Source organism: Ostrinia furnacalis, unplaced genomic scaffold, assembly GCF_004193835.3.
Source record: "Ostrinia furnacalis isolate ACB-3 unplaced genomic scaffold, ASM419383v2 OfSCF5727, whole genome shotgun sequence".
Taxonomy (NCBI): Eukaryota; Metazoa; Arthropoda; class Insecta; order Lepidoptera; family Crambidae; genus Ostrinia; species Ostrinia furnacalis.
In genome coordinates, this window is record NW_021135966.1 from 112,485 (window position 1) to 139,192 (window position 26,708).

At 39.0% G+C, this 26,708-nt stretch overlaps 1 protein-coding gene and 1 non-coding gene across 6 annotated transcripts; one reads left to right on the forward strand and one right to left on the reverse strand.

Annotated features, from left to right (window-relative positions):
- Positions 1–1,546: 1,546 nt before the first annotated feature.
- On the reverse strand, positions 1,547–26,008 carry br (broad-complex core protein). 5 transcript variants are annotated; one of them, XR_003656597.1, is made up of 9 exons: positions 25,911–26,006; positions 18,513–18,750; positions 14,685–14,867; positions 13,777–14,019; positions 12,913–13,134; positions 9,439–9,589; positions 9,112–9,159; positions 2,710–3,018; positions 1,547–2,317 (listed from the first exon to the last, which is right to left on the reverse strand). XR_003656597.1 is itself a non-coding variant. In XM_028316484.1 (8 exons), the coding sequence occupies exons 2-8, from the start codon at positions 18,696–18,698 to the stop codon at positions 1,977–1,979; spliced, it is 1,374 nt and encodes a 457-aa protein (XP_028172285.1). In that variant the 5' UTR covers positions 18,699–18,750; positions 25,911–26,008; the 3' UTR covers positions 1,547–1,976. The 5 variants fall into 5 exon arrangements, 4 of the variants coding, with proteins under 4 accessions (XP_028172285.1, XP_028172286.1, XP_028172288.1 ...); XM_028316484.1 differs by lacking the exon at positions 2,710–3,018 and having other exon boundaries at positions 25,911–26,008; XM_028316485.1 differs by lacking the exon at positions 2,710–3,018 and having other exon boundaries at positions 14,688–14,867.
- TRNAL-UAA (transfer RNA leucine (anticodon UAA)) lies at positions 18,143–18,226 on the forward strand. Its single transcript has one exon. It is a non-coding gene; the product is annotated as a tRNA-Leu (tRNA).
- Positions 26,009–26,708: the final 700 nt, after the last annotated feature.

Sequence of the window (26,708 nt, forward strand, 5' to 3'; positions counted from 1 at the left end):
ACCGAATAACGTTAATGTAAATCATATCACAAAGTAAGAATATGTAACATTCCGAAAATGAAAAATAAAATACGAAAACTTAAATTAGATACTTAGCTTTTACTTATACATTGGAAATATAAATGCAAAAATATGTTCTTCGTCTGACATTGCGAATAGTACGAAAATTAAATTATGTATTAAATTGCATTGATCTGTTTGAAAGAGTGCATTGTGTGTTTTAAAAACGGTCACTTTCAGTGATTTGATATGTCGATAGAGAGGTGCTATCCCGGACGATATGGCACTAATTGTATTTTCAATTTCAAACAATTCAACTTTGTCAGAAGATTTTTTAAGATTTTTTACTTTTTTTAAGTTCTATCGGAAATAAATGCGACTATCCCCGTCAATTTTTTCTTTGGCTTTGCGAAATATCACGGCATTAAAATACTTTTCTTCGTTATGTATAGATATTTGTGATATGTTGGATATGACTGTTCCTTTGAGTTGATATAGTTGTCGAGAACCCTGACCGGATATGTAGATTGTAAACGAATACGGTACCCAAACAATTTCCTAAATATAAGTAAATAAAATATTTTTTACAAATCTGCAGCCATCTTATGGTTAATCCTAAGATTTTTGAGAGTATAATAATAATAATCTAATAAATTTTCAATAACGAGATGTCCGCTACGTTGGTCGACATTAAAAGAACCACTATACACTCATAGAGAGAAATCCGAAAATGGATACAGTTTAAATATAAATCTATCAATTAATCCCTAATGTCTACGTTAATTTATACAGAAGAAATGATTAATTTTTACTTCATGATTTGAAATCATGCATATCCGTATACGATCGCCGAACTACTCGAAGACCCACGACTCGCGACCCGGCGCCCATATCCTCGTAATTCACACTAACCCTGTATTGAAGGATCCTCTAGGGTCTGATGCCCTTCGCATTCTCGTTCCAAGTTCGCCGTCTGTTCCCGCGCCGCCCCGCTCCGCTGCGCCGCGGCGCGCTCTCAGCACGCCCAAATACTTAAAGGAAACTTCTAATATAAAAATGATGACTTAACCTTATCCTCATCCTAACTACTCGTACATTCAAGTCGATTACAGCTATACATAATTACGCTCGCTTTTGAGCAACTGAGAGCGCACCGCGCGTTCGCGAGCTCGGCGAAGCTGCTCGCGAGCTTTTCGTTCGCCATCGCTCACTGCGCACACGATTCTGGTCAGCTACATCTACACCAACATTAATGGCATGAAGACGAACGAAGGCACGGCTACTTACACATTGATGACGTTACTCATAATTATTATTGAAGCCAAACGCACATAGAATAGATTAACATTGTTCAATTAGACGTTAAATTTTGTACTTTCGAAATCAGATTCTAAGAAGTCTTTAATTTTACACAACATCAACATTTTTAATCTATTTTTTTTTGTTATTAACTCCTAAATAATCTGTATTTTAAATTTAGATTTGGCGTTCCGAAAAAAGTCTCTTTAAAAAATATTTTCTTTCCATTTTAAAATTTACTGTTTAAAATTTGTACGTTCTTTTTTGTACAGTTACCGAATCTAATTTGACACTAGATATTTATCGAAAAGTGATTTTAAAAAATGTATCTTTACCTCTTTAAAATACAGTTGGCATTATTTTGGCAGTACTAGATATATTAATACTTTAGTATTGCTCTGGATTACATTGTCATTTGAACACGGTCGCGCACTCCGGGAGTGCGGCGGGTACACTCGCAGTCACAAGCGAAGTCCAAGCGTCCACTAGGCGAGCTACTGCGCCACGAATACTGTATGGAGTTAACCTAACGTCAATTAACTAATTATAATACGATTAATAACCCATGAATGCGGCGTGCATTGTTTTGGCATTGTCCGTCGTTATTGCACATGGTACGGTTCCCTGGCGGGGCGCCCGGCGCGGCGGGCGGGAGAGATTCAGGCCATGGTCTGAGGTCATTGCAGGCCCGGCGGCAGCTGCTCGGCGCCGGCCAGGTCGAACAGGTGGTGCGGCGCCGGCGCCAGCGCGCTGTGCAGCGCCGACGTCTTCAGCAGCCGCTTCAGCATGCCGCTGGAGCCGCGGTGCTGCAGGCTCTTGTGCGTCGTCAGCGAGTTCTTGGTCCGGTACCGCCGGTGGCAGAACTCGCACACGTACAGCGTGTCCGACTGCTCGTGCTTGTCTTGGAAGTGTCGCTTCAGGGAATAGTAACAAGAGAAGGTCCGGCGGCAGTACGGACACTCCTGGGGCTCGTTGATGCCGCCCGCGGTAGGCGGCGGCATACGGAGCGGCGCCACGGCTGCAACACAAAGCGCGCATTAGAGCCCGCCCACTGCCCGCGCGGTACTACGCTTACAGGTATGGTTATAACTATCATATGCACTGTACACATTGACTAACTACACAGTAATCACGAGTTCTCAATTATCAAAATCTTAGGAAATTCTCTCAACCACAATGACACAGAAACACGTGATAACAAAATGATAGAAGCATGCTCCAAGCAACACAACAACGTCAAACTGCGAACCCGATGGGAGGGGGCCTTGGCTCGGGGCGTAAAACATAACAAACAAAAAGGTTGAAACGATTCAAATAAAGTAAATAGAAAAATAACGGAAAAGGAGTTTGACCCTAACGTTTTCGTCGTTAATGAGTTAGCGTCGCGGCCTATCAATAAATGGGGCTAACCTTTGTGGCTGGTAAGTGGGGCGCTGTGGTGGGCTTGGTTCTCCTTGCTGGAGGAGCTCTGCCGCCCGCCGCGCCAGCTCCGTCCGAGTAGTCACTAAAAAAACCGAATTTGCTCCGATTCCCCGGGCCTCGACTTGTGGTAGGTGTAAATATGCGTCATCAGGGAATTCCGGGAGCAGTACACTCGCTCGCATATGGTGCAGCGGTACTCCTCCTGCCGCTCGGCGTGCTTGTCCGCGATATGGCGCTTGAGCGACGCCTTCGAGCATAGAACCTTGCCGCATATCGAACACGAGAATAACTTTTTACCTGGAAACAGATCGAAAGAAACAAAACAAATATGGGGGTGGGTCCCCTCGCGACTCACGCGTCAGCCTAACTGGGCATCGCTAATCTCAATTGCATTTACTATTTCAAAACTCAAAGTTAACGGAGTGAAAACAAGTGAGAAATAAAATTAAACTAAAAATTTGTAAGTACAAAATAAAAATAAATAAATAAAAAATGATGGCAAAGCAACATGGCCGGTGATGTGTTAACAACGACATGCAGAAGTGAAGTCGGAGGCAGAGACCGTGGCGAAGCGTGAGCGTGCCGCAGCAAGAAGTCTCGGGGCGGTTCTCGTCGGACAATAAAACTGGCAATAGTTTTGTATATTTGTTTTTATTAAAAACGCCATTATCATCAATATTAGGATTTATGAAGTTCGGTTTAACGATTACATTACATTTTATGAGTAGTTATGTCAAGTATCTTTAATAAAGTAAGGAAGGAAAAGAACTATTATTAATATATAATGTGTGATGTAAATCATTAGATAGATACCTAGTTATATAATATCCATAATGTGCAGCCCATTATTTCAGACGTTTCAAACATTTTGGCGTCATTCTGATAACGAACGGTTCCGTTAATGGAAGACAAACTTAAAACTCGCAATATTTTTGGCACATCTTTTAGAGAAACAAATCGTAACAATATAATGGACTGCATTACACAGATGCCAATTGTCAACAAAAATCTACACTTTACGGACAGTAGAATAATAATTTAAGAAAAAAAAATATAAAATTTCAATACAACAACCAATAAATTAATTTAGATTCCTTATAAAATAAGTAAAAATGCCAACAAGAAGAACACATTGGATAAAGTCGCACGCGTGTTGCGTTGAAAAAAAACACCTTAACAAGTTAGAAAGATAAAAACTTAAACAGGTCACAGAAACAGTCTTAAACTTGCTAAGATCCTAACTAATGTAGTTCGACAGGGATGTGTCCTGCTCCTTAGAACACGGTGTAGTCTCGCCCTTCCAGGCCTTTGGCCTCCGAGATCCCAAAACAACTTAGCACCTAAACTTCTACAGAAAGATCATGTCAAATCACAAAATTTCGACTAATGCCAAACCGAAATAGCTCACGCTTGTTTTTGCTCTCACAGCGAATTTTTTTATAAAATTATTAATTTAGTAAATAATGTACATTTTTTATCTATAAAATATGCCTAATAGTGTACAATTCAAACGCGTTCTTACTCTAATCAGTCTATAGCGCTTATTAAATTTTGGCTTTTATCAGAGACAAGGTTTTCGACTTTCTAAATAAATTCTTAATTTTTCCCGTCAGTGCTATCCGCTGGGTGCCTGCGCAGCACATCCCTGTAATCGTAAATTAAACACGTAGAAGCTATTACTATATGAATTCAGATAAACCTTACTCCTAGTTAGTCAACTAACTTAATTCCCAAACCCAAATTAACAAGAAAAACTATCACTAAATTACTAGACAAAAACAACAATCCTACGGTTTACTTGAACATCGCGAGACGCAAATAAAAACTTAACACTTCATACGGAATGTTGCGAACAAAACTTTAAGTCCACTTTCGAATTTTTTCGTTCCCTTAAGATTTCTCTAACACGAACATCGTTCCAATTTAGCACCAAAACACTAGTCTTCCAATTTAATAATAAGCTTACTAATTAACTAAACAAATAGTAATGGCTAAGCGTTTAAGTGTCTAGCAATAACAACAGAATCTTATAACATATTAGCATTTAAAATTACTTTAGGAAGCCTCTTAGTTGTTAGTGTAAAGTCGATAAAGCACTGACCATTACTAGGTAAATAGACGTGTTCCGAACACTACTCCTAAAACGTTAGAAGTCACGCAAAATATGTCTTTTATCCAATAAGAACACAATATAATGTAAAGCAGGCACTAATATTACTTAAAGTGTATCTATTGTTTTACAATAAATTATGTGTTTACATTAACACTTAAGATTTCTTATTGCTATTATAGTAAAAGAAATATAACAGTTGTGAATGCGACTTAATGTCATCCTAGACTGTAGTGATGCATATTGAACTAGATAGATTACAACGAAGGACAATGCTGGCCTGGATGTCCCAACTTTCTATGAGCCTCTCTACGAGCCTGCTTAGGTATTGTACATAATAACTATGTAAAGTTGAGCTATCCATAATTACAGTATTACGACTATTTATGGCAAGCAAAAAATTGTTAAAAACATCGATTTCAAATATTACTTAGTTTTGTTAAAAAATTCACACTGTTCAAATTTAGGAACATTTAACACTGAGAATTATTAAAACTTTATTACTATTACCTATTTATGTAGTTAATATAATAATATGTGTAATTTAATTACAAATTGTACAACGAAACAGCAACAAATGTGAAAGTTGTAAATGTACAAAGTATTGTTGAATGTATAAAAACAAATATTACTGAAAAGTAATAAACTGCTAAGCTAGTAAGGAAATTTAACGAAAAATAATATAAGAACGAACACAAGGATTGTATAAACCTAACGCTTGAAAGTAACTAAAATGTGACTAAACTAAAAATATAATATAGCCATATTCATTCGCTTAAATGGCACCTTACGATTCACTTTGCTAATCATTGCTATTTTTGTGCATTGATTGAATTTACGGCGATATTATTATTTAAATAAAAAGTACAGACAGCAACGATAGGCGCGAGCCTAAAAATCACCAGAAATTAAAAAAAAAATAGAAAAATAAAAGTCAACTTCGGAAATAAAAAGCAAATTGACAAATTGATGTATAAGTTTACATTGTATAAGTATGCATATTGGTAGTATGCTTGTGTGTGTATGTCTGGTTGTGTTGGGCTATTGTATATCCGGTTTATTTCTGCTGTGACTGTGCTTCTGCGGGTGGAGATTTGAAGAAAAAAAATTCAATTTTTCGTTCTATTGGTGCTTCGAACTCGTCAGTCTTAAATTCAATGAACAAAACAACACCTAAATATAAAAAGTATAATTTGAAAAGCCTCATAAGCCAATTATATATCTGTGTAAGTATATAATTTTAATATTTTTTTAAAATAGTTTTAGTAATCTCGTATAAATATCTAAGAGTGAGATCATGCAGGTAAATACAGAATAATTAAATTGCAAAACGCCGAAAAATGAACACAATCTTGAAAACAATATGCCTCTTTTGTTACTTACTCGAACACTGTTCTTTTTTTATAAATTTAAGCCTAATATATAAATTTACAGCACCAAGATTTTTCATCTTCTCAAAATATTTTTTTCTCTTCGCCTTATTGTCACACATTAAACATAGTGTAAAAAGTCAGGAATTGTCACGTACCGCAGTATTGCACATGGGGCGTGTCGAGGTCGATCCGGGCTCCGGTCTACCCACACAGTAACAACGATCAGTCGCCCTCCTAACAACTGGAATGTCTAAGCCATGAGATGCTCGAGTCGAACTCGTGTGATGTAGAGTCGTATACTCAATCCTATCAAGATCATTTACAAGTTCAAAGTTGATTAAAATAGAAAATAAACATTTTGTAAAATATAAATCTAAAAAGTATTAACATAAAATATATCAACGAATCCCGTTCTAAAGTAATTATTTAAGTGTAAAAATAAAATTCGAATCACGCCCGTTTAGACGTTGAACTGATCTTTGAACTTGTAGAAGTCGATGTTGTGGTGGGGAGGGGTGATCTTGGCGTCGGCGGTGGTGAGGTTCTGTGGCTGCGTCTGCTGCGGCAGGCCGCGCTGGCGCCGGTGGTAGATGCTCTTATGGTTGTTGAGCGAGTTGAGCGTTCGGAACACCTTGTGGCACAGCGAGCAGCGCGCCGAGTGCAGCGGCTGCAGGTGCTGCTGCTCCGTGTGCCGCTTCAGCGTCAGCCGCGTGGACAGCAGCTTGCCGCACACCTCGCAGCGGTGGCCCGCCCCCAGCGGGCCCACTGCGCCACACATAACAACCAACATTAGCGCATTAGTCAACGCCTCGCCTCCGGCGTCGTATCCAACACCACTGCGACCGCTCGCATCCAACGGGTCCCATATCGAAGGAACCAATTGGCACAAATCGTACCGCTAACTTTGAAATTTAGAATGGGCTGTAGAGGCAATTCAACGTGTACAAAATTGACTAATGCGCTCACTTTACGTTGGTGGTTATGTGTGTACCGATCATAGATGTCCCAATTGGTTCCAGATAGGTGAGACGTCTCGTGCAAGCGTAGCGCCGTCCGGTACCTATCCAGAACGCGACGATACCGGCGGTCTACGCTCGCACGTAAGCGTAAGATATAAGTTATAGATACAATATATATGATAGAAGTCTGCGATGCGCATGCAAGTACATGTATAACTATGCTATGTACAAATGTTAGGAACATATCGCGTTACATATTTTAACTTAACACAGGTCTACGGGCAAGACTATGGCGTTTAGGTGGTTAGGATGGCAGCTTGGTTTCTTCGAATGGCATCGTGCGTGCGTATGGCAACGGGGCGGGGCGGCGGCGGGCCGCGCGTCAGTTGACGGGGTAGAAGGGGCCGGCCGAGCTTGCGGGCGGCTGCTGCTGCTTGCGGTGGTAGATGGACTTGTGGTTCCTGAGGCTGTTCAGGCTGGAGTATACGCGCCGGCAAATGTTACACACTGGCTCCCTGGAGGGTCGCATGTGAACGTTCTGAATATGCCGTTTGAGCCGCGTCAGGGAAGACAAACTCTTGTTACAGGGCTCGCATCTGTAATCTTCTTGGGGGGTGCGGGCGCCACCTGGTCACAACACAAGCAGTTAGCCCTTCCGAATCTTCCGAACGCAGTTTTAATGCACTCTCCTTATCGTAGCCTCTCTTAAGCACCGCCACCCCCCTTTACATTTGATGATAGCCATCCGTCGCGCCGAATAATGCGAAGCGGTATTAGTAACGCATAATTAAACTTTGTTCGATTCCTAATCGATCGTTTAGAGACAGCTTAGTTAAGCTTTACAGCAATGAGTGTGCGATGAATAAAAAAATCGATTGTTTTCATAACAATCTGTGAGACTTGTCGTTGTCAGTGCAGTTTCGAATATCTTCAACAAAACGTTAATATTCTTCAATGAAATAATTGAGCGTATTTTTAAATAATGTGATACGACGTTAGCATTACTAAATTCCATTGTCCAATCTTGAATGTCCCCAGTTATTAATTTACACGCTATTTTTTCCCAAGACAATGCGATTTAATGGTTATTTGAGAGGTTATTTAGAAACAAGAATGATTCATGGGATCCGCTATGCTTCGCAATAAGTAAATACGACTTAGCCGCAATCCGACGGGTGAGCGAGTTCGAGGAAAATTTTGAAATGTCTTCTTTCGTTTAGATTCGTTTTTTTTTCAATTCATTTTTAACAGCCAATTGTTTTATAACAGCGGTAAGTGCATTTGATGGTCAACGCATTTTTTAAAACTAGAAGTTACTGGAATGGTCTAAAGGAAATTGAAAATAATCGGAAGAAAGACAAGAAAGAAGGAACTAAAATTGAAAATAAAATGAACTCAAAAGAAATAATAACCTTAATTGGAGACATGGGAGTGAGGGTTTGCCTAGCACACATTGTTCAAGTCACATCTAGAAAACAAGCTAGCATTTTCCTGTATAGGATACATTAAACTATGTTACAATACAATAAACATGCACGCCACATTGCATTTTGGTTCAATGACAAACATCATCTAGCAACCAGAACTGATTTTCTTTATCGATCTGATCAACAAAACTGAAATTATACCTACTTGTCTCCATCGAACCAAAACACAAAAGCTAACATTAATATTTAATACAGAACACAGAGCACAAAATGAAGACATATATAGAGGTTAAGAGGATATATAATTATAATACATAATATATATTATAGATCACGTAATAATTGCCTCATACATTTTGTAAAAAATATAAAACCTAGTAATGATATATAAACCTAATAATGACAGAGCAGAGAGGAAGCGGTGATGGTGGCATACGACAGACAGTGCATTAAAAATATCGTTTGTTTCAATATGTAGGTATGCATAAAATAAACTTGTTGCTAGACAAGCTGTAACTCACCTTGAGACGTGCTTGCCATGCTGTCTGACACCAGAGGATTCACCAACCCTGGAAATTTACCATCGTTCTTATGCACTCCAAGGGTTTCGATACTATTTAATTTTATAAAATTTACTGCATTTTTTATCGATAATAATTTTAGTCGTCTCTCTTTAAAAGTAACCCCATAAATAAATATATTTACGATCGGTTTATTAATAAATTCCATTAACTATTTTTATCACAAAAAGCAGAACATCAGCGTCAGGGATCAGCAATCTCCCATAAATACCGCGTACTAATCACTTCACAATACATTATCTAACATCAATCAAACATAATATTTACCAGAGAGAGATGTATCAGAGAGTGGCGCCATGCTGAAATGGTAAGGCGGGAATTTCGTGTCCGATGGCGGGACGAATGGCGAAGGTGGCATCTGTGGTGGGGGCGTGCGGTCGTCGGCTTCGGCTGAGCTGCCGCGGGATGGCGGGCCTCCCTGCGACAGAAATAAGTAGGCATTAAAGTGCTGTTTTGGATTTTTGTTACTCTATGATGAGACATTTTGGGCGACTCATATCGTTTTTCCTACGTCCTCGTTCGTTCGTTCTTTGATGTTGAATTGCTGTAAGAATTTGTTTTTTGTTATCTTCTATTGACAGATTTGAAATTTGAATTTAAATACATAAATGTACACTATTGTACATTTCATTCAAGCTCAAAACAATTCATTCAGTACCTACATCATCACAACTTTGTGTGTGCTTTCAGTCATTCACCCATTATTTACCAGGTCATTATACAACAGCACTATATAATTTCACAACTTCAGTATTAAATCACGATCTTAGAACATTTAAGTAGTTCAAAAGTTTGGTCAGAGATCCACGCAATGAAAGACTCAGATATCTCATAAATCAAATTAAAAATGTTGTATTAACTCCGAGTTCGTCTCATCAACTATTTAAGTTAGCCTTCCAATCTAACTTTGAAATAGAGAAACTTTTTTACGGTAAAAATACCTAGTGGGTAATCTAAGGACGGTTCGCGGATCCGAAATAAATGTAAATGCTGTTAGGGCGGTAACTTGGAATACTGCGGATAAAAAGGTTTATTTATTTATTATTGTGTGAAATATAGCTTTGATTTCACGCCTTTGTAATATAGTCGAAAGAAGCTTTTGAGTCAGACAAGTCAGGTGTGGCGGAAGGGGTGTAAATAAAAAAAAACTACCGTACATTACATTCTATCTAAAAGAATCTCAAAATTAGATGTTATCTAATATCATTTTGAGAAAAAAGTCGTTAAAAATGAGAACTGAGTAAGCAAATTTTGAATTTAGTTAGGCCAGTCTATTCAAAATTGGTTTTCGTACTTAGAATTATACCCAAAACTGACAAAGCTGACTGAGTTTGTTCCCCTTCTTTTCAACACCAGCCCATTTATGTTGTCCCGAAGTAGTGGTAGGCCAACTTATATTTGGGATGTGTACAACTATTTACCCTGAAAAGGGCCTAAGCACTAAATAAATGATTTGATTTGATTTGAAACATGAGTGTCCTAATCACCAAACGACCAGTTAGTACTGAGACCACTTGGGATGCTCGAACCGGACCCGACCACCCGACACCGCGCGTTCCGGGTACAGACGCGCTGTCTGCCGCGACAAGGTCACCCATCGAAGGTATTTGTATTTAGTCTAGTTGCATATCAATATTATTGTCAACGTCGCATAATAATAGCATTGCTGACTGAGCCATGTTACAATTGATTCATGTTATTGTGCCTACTTTTTTTTTTTTGAAAATCGCTTCTGCGCCAAAATAATTGCTCTATGGCAAAGGCCAAGGCCAGAGCGATTTTGTCAAAAAGTTGAAGTGTTCTCCATTACAAAAAAGCAACTTTATTGAAATCGGTTGGCTCAATGTTTAATTATGAAATAATTTACCTTTTTCATTACAAAGGGGAAAAATAATTAATATTAATTAACGCGAAATATTTTTCTAATAATAGATATTGTATGGTCATTGAGTAGCGTAATACTCGTATTTATTGAATCATGAATGAAGTGTACGTTGTTAGAAATACCAACAGTTTTTTAATGCTTATCCTGGGACGGAGGTTTCGGAATTTAGATTTTATGAATGATGAATAGGAAAACTGGAATAGAATATTCATTGGCTGAATGAAATTTAATATTTAAATTATCATTCTTCTTTATGTACTGGAATTTTCATTTTTTGCGGATTTGTAAACTTAAAACACTTTAGACATGATATATCCATTATCTTATGTGCATAATTCATAAATAGTTGTGCGTGTCTCTGGATTGGATTTCAACTGCACTTTATAATGCAAATCGATTACCTTTGGAGACCACCAAGGAAGTTCAGTCCTGCAGTAGAAATNTAGACGCCATGTTGTCATAAACGACATATTATAAAATCGCTGTGATTTAATATTCTTAATCATTAATTTTATGGCAAGTGTCCATCAGGAATCATTGTTCTTACACACAGAATCGTATTATTTCGCTTTCGGGTAGTAATATGTCAAAATTGTTGGTTCTTAGGCGAACAATGTATGGAGAACGAACATTGTCCTTTATTCATAGCTTTTCAGCGAAAAAACTCAATCTCAAAGAAGTCAAATTAATACCCTCCCAGTGGAGATTCTGAAGCAAAGTCCTGTGAAACCAGCAGCTTTTCCATTACACCAATGTCCAGTGACGTGGGGGCGCGTCGTCCGTGCTCATATCGCAATGGGAGGCCAATCTATTCGTACTAGCTTTTTAGCTTGGTCTTCGTCAGCCTCAGGAGTCCTGTCAAACCCACAGCTTTGCCAAATTACCAGTGTCCGATGGTGCAGGTGCTCGTCTCGAAAGTCCTGTCAAACCAATATCTTTCGTACTTACCGGTATCCAATGGTGGTGAGGTGGGGTATCGTCCAACCTCGTCTTGAATTGGAAGTGTTAAACCAACAGCTTTGCCAACTTACAGGTATCCGATGGTGCACGTTTTAGCTCGTCCAATAGTAGAATTCCTGTCAAACCAATAGCTTTCGTACTCACCAGTGTTCGATAGTGATCGTTCTAGCATGTCTATCGGAGGAAGTCTTAACAAATTAGTCTTTCAGATACGAAGCGCCTCTGAAGTTCTATGAGACAGCGAAAGTCCTATGAATCCAGTATTTTTTCCAACTCACCAGCGTCCGATGGTGGTGCGGCGGCGTGTCGTCCGTGCTCCTATCGATGTTGGCGTTGGGCACGCAGACCTTTCTATTACACCAATGTACAAATAGTGATGTAGGGGCGTGTCGCCTGTGCTCATATCGCAACGGGAGGATCTTTTTAGTTTGGTCTTCCTCAGCCACAGAAGTCCTGTCAAATCCTTTGGTAGATCGTCTTGCACTGAAAGTCCTGCTAAACCAACAGCTTTCTAAACTCATCAGCGTCCGATGGTGCTCCTATCGATGTCAGTGTTGGGCACGTAGACCTTTTCTATTACACCAATGTCTAATGGTCCAGGCTAGCTCGTCTCACAGAGGAAGTCCTATGAATCCAGTATTTTTTCTAACTCACCAGCGTCCGATGGTGGTGCGGCGGCGTGTCGTCCGTGCTCCTATCGATGTCGGCGTTGGGCACGCAGACCTTTCTATTACACCAATGAACAAATAGTGATGTAGGGGCGTGTCGCCTGTGCTCATATCGCAACGGGAGGATCTTTTTAATTGGTCTTTCTCAGCCACAGAAGTCCTGTCAAATCCTTTGGTAGATCGTCTCGCACTGAAAGTCCTGCTAAACCAACAGCTTTCTAAACTCACCAGCGTCCGATGGTGGTGCGGCGGCGTGTCGTCCGTGCTCCTATCGATGTCGGCGTTTGGCACGCAGATCATGTCCAGGGGTTCGTTCTTGACCTCGTCCATCAGCCGCGGCGACGGCGACGAGCTGCTGTTGGAGATTCCGTTCCCATTGTTGCCGGACTCGTGGGCGCGAGTGTTGTTCACCAGGGAGTGGTTCTTTGTGGAGAAGTCGTGGATTTGGGGCTGTTGGAGGAAATCGAGAGGATCTTGGTTAAAAAGTTGGTGGATAGTTATGAGAACTCATAAAATTAAGTTTATAAAGGACTGCATCTAAGCTGGAAGTGTAATCGGTAAAATTTGGTTTACTGATTGTGGATTCGTCGATGTAGAGTTTATATCTACTGAGTTGCCAAAACAGCGCTATCTCGATCAAGAAATCAGACAGATTATGTCTATCCAAGACCGGGGAAATCAAATGTGTAGTACCTGTTGATTTGAAAATAAGTTCCTAATCGAATTTTATCAGCTAGTGGTAAAACGATGGTGAATCTTTTATCTTTCGTTCGTTCGTTCGTTTCAGCCGAAAGACGTCCACTGCTGGACAAAGGCCCCTCTTCCAAGGATTTCCATAAAGACCGGTCCTGCACCGCTCGCATCCAGGCGCCTCCCGCGACCTTCACCAGATCGCCAGAATCTTTTATCAGTTTCATAGATTTCCTCTAGCCAGCGTATTGATTTTTAGTTAAGAAAAGGTAACGGTTTTTTTATTAACGGGCCGAATGCCGAGATTCCAGACACAATCACAATGCGAAAGTATTTGTTTCTCGTCCTGATCAGTGCTGCTAAGACATACGAAAAGTTAAAGATCTAGAACTAGATCATCACCTGGTCATTGTTGTTGTCGTGGCGCGGGCGCTTGATGACGTCAGGCGAGTTGTCGGCGGATCGGCTCATGCGGCGTGGCGGCAGCGGGATGCGGCGCATGCCGTGGCTGGGCGGGATGGTCAGCGCCTCCTCCAGCTTCTCGGAGTAGCTGGGCGTGTGGGCGGGGTGCGGGGTGTGCGCGGGGTGCGGCGGCGTGTGCGGCGACGGAGCGGTGGTGGTGGCGCGCACCGTTTGCAGCAGCGGCTGTGGGAGCAACTTGAGTTAGAATCAATCAAAAGACGGTGACGGTGATGTTATCTGCAGCAGCGGCTGTGGGAGAGCTTGGGTTAGGATATAATATCAACGGTATCTTATAAGTGGGGATGATGACAGCGCGGTGGTGGTGACCCTGGTGGGATTGTATGGGGATGAAGTTGATTAGACGGCGCAGTGGTGGTGGCACCGTCTGCAGCAGCTGTCGGAATTCCTTGTGTTAGCTAGTAGTAAATGTAGGTCTTAGATGAGCTAGATTGGTAAGCAATCCTTTGGAAAAGGAGGATTGTGATTTATACGAGGACTCGTAATTTCAGCCAACGGCAGTCAAATGCTGGGCGAAAGCATCTCCCAAGGTCCCAGAGAACGATCCCGTTTGTTGAACACTGCACCACCTATCTACTCGTAAGAATAACATACTTAGTCTAACTTTTGGAAAAGGCTAGCTATAAAGTAACACTTTAAATATTACACTTTCAATTCTTCGTAAACGAAATGGGTTTTTAGGAGTCGATAACAGAGAAAGAAGAAGGGGAGAATAAGGTCAATGTAAACCGCCTTGTAATCCTGGAGCATAAATACAAAGGAATGTTGAATGGTGTAAATTTTGAAAGATGATCGATGGTCTGCCTGATGAACCTGGTATAGCAACTAACCACCTGCACATCCTCGTTCTGCGTGAGTCCTGACACGCGCAGCACCTCGGCGGTTTTGAGGAAGGAGGACAGCGACCGCTGGTGCACGTTGACTTCGCCGTGGTAGATGAACTCCACCAGGGCGTGGAGGTCCGTGAACGCCACGTCTTGCAGCACGATCACGGGGTGCTTGCATGGCGTCGACTGTAAAAGAACAGCTGGTTGGGTTATGACAGTTTTAGCATTATACTACCTTTTTTTTATGTGACAGGAGGCAAACGAGCTGATGGATCATCTGATGGTAAGTGACCTACAGTAGACCATCATAGACTGCACTGAAAAATAATGTTACAACGTTTAAAGCGTGAGAACGTAGAAAGAATCCCGTCCAATGACCCCAAGCTACCCATCCTTATCGCTCGCGCGTAATTATATTGCTGTCGCGACTGTGCGACGCGCGCCCGCAGTGAGTGTGCGAGCGCGACAGTAACATAATTACGTGCGAGCGACAAGGATGGGCAGCTTGGGGTCATTGAACGGGATTCTACGTGCTCACGGACCAGGCTTTAGTTTCAGGCGAGTTTACCTTGCGGAAACAAAGTGGAACTTTTGAGTTATCTACACTCGGCATCAAATAAATCGCACCTCCCGCAACAAGCACTTTTCAAAAGTATGCATCCTCACTTCCCACCAACATTGGTACCATTTGAAAGCCTAGTTCTAAGCTTAATTTCATTAAAGGAAAGGCTTTTACCCCAAAAATGTGTCTTTAGAAGGACCCAGAGTCACTTCTTCAAAATATAGGTAGTTACGCTTGAGCCAACTTTTATGGCTATAAAACTGTTAAGTTGGGATTAATCGCTATCCATCTGTTAAAGAGGACACTAACTTGGGGTCATTATTTGGTTTTATAACCATAAAAATTGGTCTTTTTGATCCCACAGGTGAGCCCAAAGTGAAGTCATTTTTCAAGTCACATGTATGGTATATGTTAATCATTTATTAAGAAATTAAATGTGTTTTTCTTAAAGGATATTTATTGGGCTTTCAAATAACACCAATATTGTTGGGGCACCATGATTATGTCAGAAGAAAATCTGTAAAGTTCGCGTCGCGGAAGGTGCGATTTATTTGACGTTGAGTATAGATTACAACAAAAATGTAGTCTGATGTGCTTCAGTCTGATACAATAGATGTCTACTCACGAATGTTTTCAAGGATGAGCAAACGTCTATGATTCCGGATATAAAGCTGGGCGAAAAATTTTCCATTACCATATTCTTCTAGCGGGAATCGAACCCGCAATCATAGCTGGCGTATACGTACCACTAGGGCAGTAGGCATTAGTTGACAATCATGTTGTTTAGAACACTCGAAAGTCCAGTAGCTCACACCAGCATACGATTAATGTAAGTGAAATTAATGTTGTTCACGAATGTTCGACGAACTGACGATTTTATAAAGCTAAAAATGGATTGTCTTAAGGATCAAGGTTTTTTGTTTGATTCTGGCAATCTAAATTAATCTAGACCTCTCAGGACTTGGCCTTGGGTGAAGTAATCGCGTTACTTAAGAAATCTAATATTTTATTCCCATTGTAATTTGTTTACTTTTGTAGGTAACGGAAGGCCTTATTGGGGTAGGTTGGAAATTGAGATATTCTTAATTCCATTTGGAAGATAGCCCTGGGGATTGATTACGAGTACAATACTTCCTGAAGCTATAATAAAAATAATAGCCGTTAAAAATGAAATTGCCGATTTTTTTCTTCAATATTCACTAGGCATATAATTTCTTTAATACAATAGCTATGTCAAATTTTTTTTAATTTTACTAACAAACCTATACAGTGTCAGTCCAAAATCCGCTACAAAAGTGGCGTTGTTGTCAGTAGCTTTCATTAAATATTCTTGCGTGCAGTTGTTTGGGCACGCAGGGCACCAAATAAATCATCAGACAATTTCAAAAATGGCAAAAACGTTTGAAAAAGAAAAATTGAATTTTCTCAAATTCTCTATACAAAACGTCAATTTCATAAACACTTTTTCAGTTTAGCTTTGAAATATTTGTCAATAGATTGTTTATCAGCCGGTTAAGCGTATAATTTAGTTAGCTGCCGTATTTAAACGGGTTAGCCTAGAAAAATTTGATTCAAATCGGAACGAGAGTGTTCATAAATGAATCATTTTTTGTTATATCAATTCGGACGGGAGTAATTTATTAATTCCCAATCGCCCTGGATCGCATTCATGGCGGCTCAAATGGCTTAGTACAGAGGCGATACAATTTTTATCGAGCGTAATAACTTTTTTTGATGACAACGCAAATCGATTTATTTGCTTTCTTTTAACGCCTCTATAGTCTATGCGGTGAGAGAATGGTCTAGTTACTAACACAGAGTAAGTTATTTAAAAGTTACTAAGTCATAGGTTCGATGCTCGCGTGGAGCACACATAGCATACACACACCATACATAGCATAGTGATTTAGTCCTTGATTTGGTTAGCTCCTTATAGGACATTGTGTGTGAACTAGAGTCATCCTGATGCCTATCTGTATCATTTTTTTTATTGAACTACATAACATATAATAATATGTTTCGCGTAGGTGTATACCCAAAATATCCCAAGTTATCAAACATCCATTTGAAAATATTTAAACGATATTAACAAGAGCAAAAATAGATTCAGAGGAAAGAATTACTTAATGACATAATTTTTAAATTTACCCATATTATGTACTTATCGTTTTCCTTCAACATTTTCGATTTTTACAAACAGGTAAAGAAGAATCTACTAATTAATATAAATGGCCTTTCATTAATACTATTTAAATCCTACTAATATAAATGCGAAAGTTTGGATGTCTGGATGTTTGTTACTCTTTCACGCAAAAAGTACTTAACGGATTTTGTTGAAACTTTACAGTATTATTGTTTGTAACCCAGATTAACATAATAATATAGGCTATAATTAATGCCAATCTGTGACACTAAATTTCACGCAGGTGAAGCCGCGGGCAAAAGCTAGTAATTTATAAATAGTCAATAATTCATAAAAATACGAATTCCTTTTGCAGGAATTTTAATCACTGTCAGTATCAGCAAGTAGGTACTTACAAAATGTGACATTGTTTCACGCTATTTAACTATTCGCTGTTATCAATACGATTATAAAGATTCTTTAATAATTAAAATAAATTATACTTAGTCATTCATAAAATCTTAATTACAACTGAAGTTCGTTTCAGCCAAATAACGTCCATTGCTGGACACAGGCCTACCCCAATGTAAAACTATCTAAAGAAAATCCATATTTTGCATAAAACGTCGTAGTTTTTTTTTTCATATCAGTTAAACCGATTTATTAATTAATCAAGTTTTCTCTATTGTTTAAGTTAAATTATCAACCATGCTGAATGAGCGTGAAGTTAAAAATTTGCGCGGGTAACTGTTCGATAATTTCGTCGCAGTCTGCCAAGTCAGGTTGGCCGAGTGGTCTAAGGCGCCAGATTTAAGCTCTGGTTCCCGAGAGGGAGCGTGGGTTCGAACCCCACACCTGACAAATTTGAGATTTATTTTTCATGGTTTTTAAAATTTTCGTTTTGTTATTTATCTTTTTTTTTTTTCAAATAATTTTAGGTGTAGGCGGTATATTTAAATTTTTTCCTAATAAATAAAATAACGGGCAAAAAATATTGATTGCAGTAGGTTCCCTACTACTTATAAAAAATATTTAATAAAAAAAATTAAATTGGCACCCCATATTTAAAAAAACATTTTGCCAAGGTCGCATGAAACACATGCCTAGTGAATAAAAAAAAAAAACAAAAAGGGCGGCAAAATCTTACCTTCAAGAGTTCTCTGAAATACGGGCTGCAGGCAGAAAGAACCACTCTGTGGGCCTTCAGACTCTTCCCGTCGCAGGCAAGAGTGACGTCCACGAAGTCCTCGTCATCCCGAAGGTTCTCGAAAGCGCTGGTGATGCTGCTTTGGTAGTTGTTCCACCGGAGGCAAAAATGCTGTGTGTCCACCATCTTGATTTTTTTTGTTTAACGGTTAACGAGTCATGTGGTCCGATTTGGCGGTCTGCAATAAAAAGGTTGTGTTATTTTTTGGTAAAAAAAAAAGAATTTAACATTCTGGCAGATTTTTTTTATATGAACTTGCTGGCACGTAACAAAATAAAATAAACGCAAGCAAAAACTTTCTTGTTTGGTTTCTAAAATAGAATAAAATTCTTTCGGCCAGTGTTGTTATAGTTCTTAACTATTTACTAATCTGATCCTACATTTTAAATATTTTTGTGTTCCACAAATTTTAATATGTGACTACCGATTACGAAGAGAGTAGAATCGAAACTAAAATATATTTAAAATGTCACTCTTTTGATTATTTTTAAATAGAACACATTATTTGTTCATTTATTTAATTTCATGCATTTTAAAATATAATAATCATTTTTAGGTAGATAATTTCATAATAGGCATATTTATTTATCAACACCACCTGTATGCATTTTTCCTTTTAATTAGTGAATTATAATTTTATGGTATATTTTTAAATTTTAACCATTTGACGCAATAAGGAAATTTTATAAAATATTGTTTAAGTACCTACCTCTTATTTATATGGGATTGCTTGCTTTCGAGGGTTCAAGATATTAAGAGGGTCCTGATTGTATTATAGTAATTTTCTGTCAATATAATACATTCCAAAAACGTAATATTTGGACCATGGGTTTTAGTATGATTTTTTTCTTGACAGTAGATACGAGTATAACTTAATTCACCTTTTAATATAAATAGTTTTAATATAAAACAGACAATAAAGAAAGTTATCTTAGTAAGATACTATTTCCTATTGCGTAGGGCAAATGGTAAATACTTTGTACAGTCAGCGTCAATTATGTAGTTCGTGACACCCAAAGTGGCCAAAAAGTTGACAACACCTTTTTCCAGTTGTAACAAAGAAAGAAAGAAAGAAAGAAAGAATAATTTATTTGGCACAAAAAAAAAAAGAAACAATTAATCAGGACAAGACGTGTTGCGAACTTTTTTTTATCCACAAGGAGGTGGTTTTTGGCCTGTATCTCACCTGATGGTAAGTGATGATCAGGCCGAAGGTGCAAGCGAGCATCACCCGAAATCCTCAATCACAGAGGAACTGGCTATCTTACCTTTAACTGCCGGAACACAACAATGCTGATAACATTGTTGTTATGGCGACAGACTTAGGTAAGATGGTGATAGCTAGCCAGGCGGGCTTGGAACAAGCCCTACCACCAACCAAACCGAACTGAAAATTCTGCCCCCACTGGGAATCGAACCCGGGACCTCCGCGTCTGAAGCAGGTGGTCTACTAGACCACAGAGGCGGTTAAAACTTCTTGGCCACTTTGGGTGTCATGAACTATTTGACGCTGACTGTAGGTACCTACTTACGCGCAAATAAAAATATAAAACTATTATTTTGGAAATTTCCATTGTAGCGACACTTATGTAAGTTAACTATGCAATATTATTCACTTATTATATAAATAGAGATTAAAAAACAGGTCGCGCGATAAAAAATAATGTCTTGCATAGATATGTCAGCGTGTTTGTTTGTTGCAAATTATTGCATTGAGTTATTGCGCCCTATAAAATTATGTTTCTGTTTTTAATAATTGCCCTATTTAGAGTGAGATAGTGAGGTGACGTGATGCAACTTTTACAATAACTCACTATTTACGCTACTTTCTTGACGGTAGCAGGAAAAAACCGATAACAAAAGAAGTTAAATTGCTACAGTTATAGGAGACTCTCACGACTCGCAAGGTCTTGGGATGGATAATGTAAAATCACTGTCTATTAGTTTGGTTCCCAATTTGGTTATAAGACATGGCGGGCTAGAATCGTTGGCAGAGATAGCCCGACATAAGTGGATATGCAATTAAATGTTTTCCTGACAAAAAGTCTAATGACAGTTTAACTTTCCCCCGAGACAAACTCGACCTTCACTGGTTGTGTTTTTATTGGCGGTCAAGCTGTAGATCCTGGCTACACAGGATTTGCAGTGGTGAGAAAGAGAAGTGGGAATAGTCCCGTGACAAAAAGTCTTGAATCACCCGGATTAGCCGAAAAGGAAAAAAGACTGCGCTTCGGTGGACACGTTGAGCCTTGGTTGGTCTCATTTATTTTATCAACAGCGCGAAAGCTTTTGATTACATTGAGATATATCAGAAATCTTTTATGTGTATGTGTAAACAATTACCTAGAGATGCGCTATAATTGCAAAGAAATTGCGCGTGCGCAGATAATCTATACCTACTTCTATACTAATAATATAAAAGCGAAACTGTCTGTCTGTCGGTCTGTCTGTCTGTCGGTCTGTCTGTCGGTCTGTCTGTCTCGCTTTCACGCCTAAACCATTGAACCGATTTTGATGAAAATAGCATAGAGATGGTTTGAGTCCCGGGAAAGGACATAGGATAGTGTTTATCCCGGTTTTCGAAACAGGGACGTGCGAGATAAAGTTTTTTTGTGACAGACAAAATTCCACGCAGGTGAAGCCGCGGGCGGAAAGTTAGTTTTTTATATAAAAATATCTGTTATATGTTTTTGTGATATGCCCAATGGTTGGACAAGCAATCCTTAGTAACAATGAAGTTTCCCAATAAAACCAGAGCAAGGTTAGGCAGCCTTACAGCGGCCATATCTTCGAACTTGGAGTAAGTTCTGCCTTTATTTCGAGTAAGTTGCCTTTTTGAGGTTTCCCTTCACGTTTCAGGAATTTGTTATTGTTAGGCATTGAGGCTTACCTTGGTCGATAATAAAGCTTTAAGGTCAAAAGTTCTGACGTGGATTGTGACCTATAAATTGATCCTACAATGTTCAATTATTGCAAAACCATGTTTTTTCAGTCGGAAAATGCTTTGCGTATCCACTGGTCGATGGGGACCGTAAAGCCGTAGAATATGCGAGGTTACTTTGATGTAACGCAAGAAGGAAGAACCTTAAGCTCAATTGCTTTTGTCAAGGACAATGTTTTCAGGTGGGCATTCTAGGATGACTCAAACTTGGAGTGCAAGTGTCGTTTTGTTCATCAGTCGACGAAGCACATAATGTCGTGCCCTGAGTGCCCAAACAACGGCACGCAGGAAGATTTAATGAAGGCTACTGACAACGCCATTCTTGTGGCGGAGTTTTAGGCTGATGCTGTGTAGGTTTGTTGTCGACACGACAAAAAGAAGAATTGCTTTTAATTTTGTATTCTTTTTGTTAAGTTTTAGCGGCTATTCTAAGTAGTTCTATAAAGTCCTATCACGGTGACCGGTATCGATTGTGATCGCTATGGTAGGTAAGCAAGAAGGATATACGTTAAGTTCTATTGGTTTTGTACTTTACCTAATTGTCTACGAAAATACTCTAGGGCAGTAGTTCCCAAAGTAGTCTAGGCTACGACTCATCTAATACAAGTTCCTAAACTCAGGATCCACCTATATGAAATTTTTCCCGCTGCCCAGCGGTTCGATCGGTAGAGTGGTGTGTCGTTCTACAGGCAGGGCCCACTCAATGTTAGCTCGCGACCTACCACTGGGTCGCGACCCATAGTTTGGGAAACCCTGGTCTGGGGAGTTTGTTCAAACCTTTAATAAAAATTGCAGACCCGATGTTAAAGAAATCAAATCACTGTGGCCCAATAGAAACAATATTAAACGTGCAAAAATAAAACGTTTGATTATTAACAAAACGTAATCATAATCTAGTCCGGATCAGTGATTTATATCTAAATGATAAGTGTTTATCACTGTATCAATTTGGGAAATAACTAACCAAAGACAATACTGGTGCTACCAGCTCGTATTACGTATCTAGCATTAATCTAGTCGTGTTACTGTAGGTAATAGATAATAAATAATATTCTTCTGTACCAGTGGACCAGCGATCTGATAAAGGTAGCAGAAAGGCGCTGGATGCAGGCCCCTACCAGAGTAAATACAAATGAGTAGGTCATCTTCATAGAAACGCACCGAGCGCGGTTTGTATGTGAGCGCGCCAATACGTACCTATGCGGCGCGCACGCACACACTGACAAAATTTAACGTGGATTAGCGGGGAGTTGCGCCGTATTTACTCTGCCCCTACCAACCGTGCGATGTGGAAGTCATTGGGGTAGGCCTATGTTCAGCAGTGGACGTCCTGTGGCTGAAATGATGACGATGAATATTCTTCTTCTGCCTCGCCGTATCCCGATACGCGGGGTCGGCTTTCCCAATCATGAGCCGCCATTTTATTCTATCTTGAACGTCTTGTTCGTAGAGTTTCAATACTTTCATGTCCTTTTGGACATTCGTCATCCAGGTTCGAGGTCTTCCTCTTGCCCTCTTTTTTGTGGCGATGGGAAGATAATAAAGTCAAAATTTCTTTATTTGTATAGACTATTAAATAGTTCTTACAAATCGTCAAATATATTGCTCCTCTACATGTCTCATTATCTTTTTACCCTACCAGCGCATCGAGACCAACATTTGGCAAGTGCTGAGAAGAAGTGCCGCAACAAACTCAGTCACCACTGTCTGCCGGTTAATATAAATAAATAATATTACATGGTTAAAATATGCTTATTATCTTAAGTTAGATTATAATCTTCCATAATATAAAAATGAATTGCAAAATGTGTTGGTAAGCGAATAACTCAACAACGCCTGGACCAATTTTACTAATTCTTTTTTTATATTCTTGAAGTGCAAGGATGGTTTTTACTGCGAGAAAAAAATCGAATAATTTCCGGGAAAACTCCGTGCAAAGCCGCGGGCGGAAAGCTAGTTTCAAATAAAAACAAGAATATTACGAAAAAGCATCTAACACCACAGGTAGTGTCAAAAGCTTTTATCTTAAGTTAAAAATAACTCATGTTCTTTGAACATGGAGTACAATTGAGAAGTTTTAGGGTGGGCGGGTGTTATGACGTCACGCCATTGTTGGTGGTGTTACTTCCTTGTTTCCCTATAGTTTTCCCTAAAAAGTGATGTAAAATGATATGACGAAGCTCTGCTTTTGTATTACACAAGACTCTATTCTGAATTGCGTAACTTTACCTTATTTATTATTTTTTATGGACATTAGATACTGAGTTTGGTACTTATCTAAACTTTAAGGCATATAAGGTGTTGCAAAAGTACCTAGTTTTTATTATGCAATCAATAAGGGTATGTTTTAGTTTGGCTTGCCTAATTAAATACTCGTAATTATGAATTAAACTGAAGATTTTATTCGTTAGGTAAAAGAGAACAGAATTTTCGAACCCTGTGTAGGAAAATCGTGCCCGATGTTCTTGTGAAATACGTAATGGACTGTTTTTTCTACCGTTTCTACAAAACTATCCGACTTAGGCCCTATTCGACCAAACTTTTATCCGAGAATAACTCCTGGTATAACTGGCACATTGACGGTTTCTGTATGGGAAATATGTCAAAATGTCTAATAACTGACGATTTATTCTGAGACTAATAATTACTCTTGTTTGGTCGAATCCACCCTTAATGGGCCCCCATAGTGAAGTGCATGGTAGGCTTCAATATGAAATAGAAGTTTAGCTATAGATTATGTATTTTAAGCTAGTAAAGTAGGTATCTTGAGTGGCTATATTATTGAGTGGCGACCACGAGCCGGAAGACGTAGCGGGGGCAGGCCTCCCACTAGGTGGACCGACGATCTGGTGAGGGTCGCGGGAGGCTGGATGCGAGCGGCGCAGGACCGGTCTTTGTGGAAATCCTTGGGGGAGGCCTTTGTCCAGCTGTGGACGTCTTTCGGCTGAAACGAACAAACTAAAGTATCGTGGCCTATATTTGGCGTGTACATCAGAAAAGTTGTCGAATGTGTGCGATAATACAGCTATCAGATATTGCAGTGGCTTTGTTATCAGGCGTCGTAAATCCTTGGGCGTTTGGCTACTGAATGCAGTTTGATATGGTATAAATATCTCTTAATATCGAATTTAAAGCTCTTACAATTCTATTCAGTGTCTCTTTTTCTTAAATATCTCACTTATATAAATTGAGCATCATAAAACAGGTTTATGCGGTCGAATTAATAAATTGATTTCAATAAATAATCAAAATCAAAAATATTTATTTATTCAGTTTAGACCACAAGTGGCACTTATGAACGTCAATAGAAAATAATAAAAAAAGAAAAGGTAGCCCTTATGGGGCACTTTACATGTCTCCTTATCTTTTGGGCCCTACCAGCGCTTCGAGACAAACATATGGCAAGTGCTGAGAAACTAATATAATGTGAACAGTCTTTATGTCCGTACACGTTTTAGCACGTTTCTTACCTGGGAGTGGTGTAGTAAAATAAACAAAAATGTAAATATGTTATTTATCCCCTTATTCACCCCCTTCAAGTTTATTGGCGAACTTAGCTTATATCAGTTTTCGATAGATTTGTCTCTTTTAAAAACTCATCGTCATTCGTCATTGGTTCAACGGTTTAAGTGTGAAAACGTTTTTAGGCGTCATAAACACTCAGACACATTCTATGGCATACATGCTTGTCACATTGAATATCCTATAACGCCTCTATGTATAGCAACTCTTCTAAGAAACCCGCGGATCTCTATTCGAAATCACTTTCGTGAATGGGTCAACCTCTATAACCGTGCCATAGTGCTAATCGGCCGCCGTAACCCGACCTGCTATTGTCTCTCACTATTACACCCGCGAACACAAGTAGACCACATGTGATCCCTATTATTATCACACTAAGGACTTACATAACCTGCCCACTGTTCTGCCTCGCAACTAGTACAGGCAGCAGCAAAAAGAATATGATCCTTAGGAGTAGAGAAATAAGGATGTTTAGGGTGTATGAGTGGTAGACTGTATCGGCCAGTGTGGTATTGTCTACGATTTGTTTTCAAACTCGACCTACACTTAGAGAGGTGATGGAAGATCAACAGCATGCAAACTTTTTAGAGATTTTGCACACTATTTCTTGCCTGCCAGGATCGCGAATAGAGTTGAGAACTCGTAAGAAGTTTTGCAACTCTTTTTTAATAATGGCACTGGCTACCCTTATGCAAGCCACAGAGAACAAAGTAACTTTTATTCCGAACAAAAAAGAAAATTCAAGGCCGGTTACAGTTTTTCTTTTTTTTACACAACTTTAAGAACTATGTCTCAGTAGCTAAGCAATCCAGATTTACATCTAATATGACAAGGGTTTATCTATATATCTAATCTATTAATGAAATTAAACTCACCACGGTGGTTAACGTCGTTCAATCCATACGAACGCATCAATTTCCAAACGTTGAATAAATAATTGTATATCAAAAATCTCCCAAAAACGTACTAAATTGGTTATCACACATGCACGGAGCGCCTGCACTGATAATGCAACTAATACCAACTAATCATAGTTTCTAAATTGTTATCAAAGATAAAAATATTCGTTGTATCGCCAAATTTCGCATGTACAAATAGCGCTAGATAAAACCTGCATATATTATATAATTTTATCTTTTTCACTCAAGATAAAATGCCATTCAACACGCATTCGCGTCCTATATACGGTGACATGTTGACTGTTGTGGATATGTTAAATATGGGTTATATATAAATTCGCTAACTCTACATTTATCGTAAGTAATCGATATCTTTAAGGATATAAATAGTACCAAAATTAGCATTGAATACGATTCTATTACAGTATCAAACACCTTAAAATAACCAAGCCTGGCGTCGAGCAAATGACAAAACATACAAAAATATCTTACCCTATCAGAAACCAAGTATGGTTAAAGGGAATACATAATTTTAGATTATGACACTGGCAACATTCCGAAAATCTTTCACAATAAAAAACAACAGACCACGATAACCAAAAAAGTCTATTACATTTCGTGTTTTGTATTTTTAAACAACTGAATTGATACGAATATAAGTTAGAAGCGTGGATATGCTTCTGCTATGAGCTCTCTATGTATACTAGATTTTGCGCATTTCTAACACATAACAAAAGATATTTACACAAGTGAACACACTCGTGTTAGAGCCCA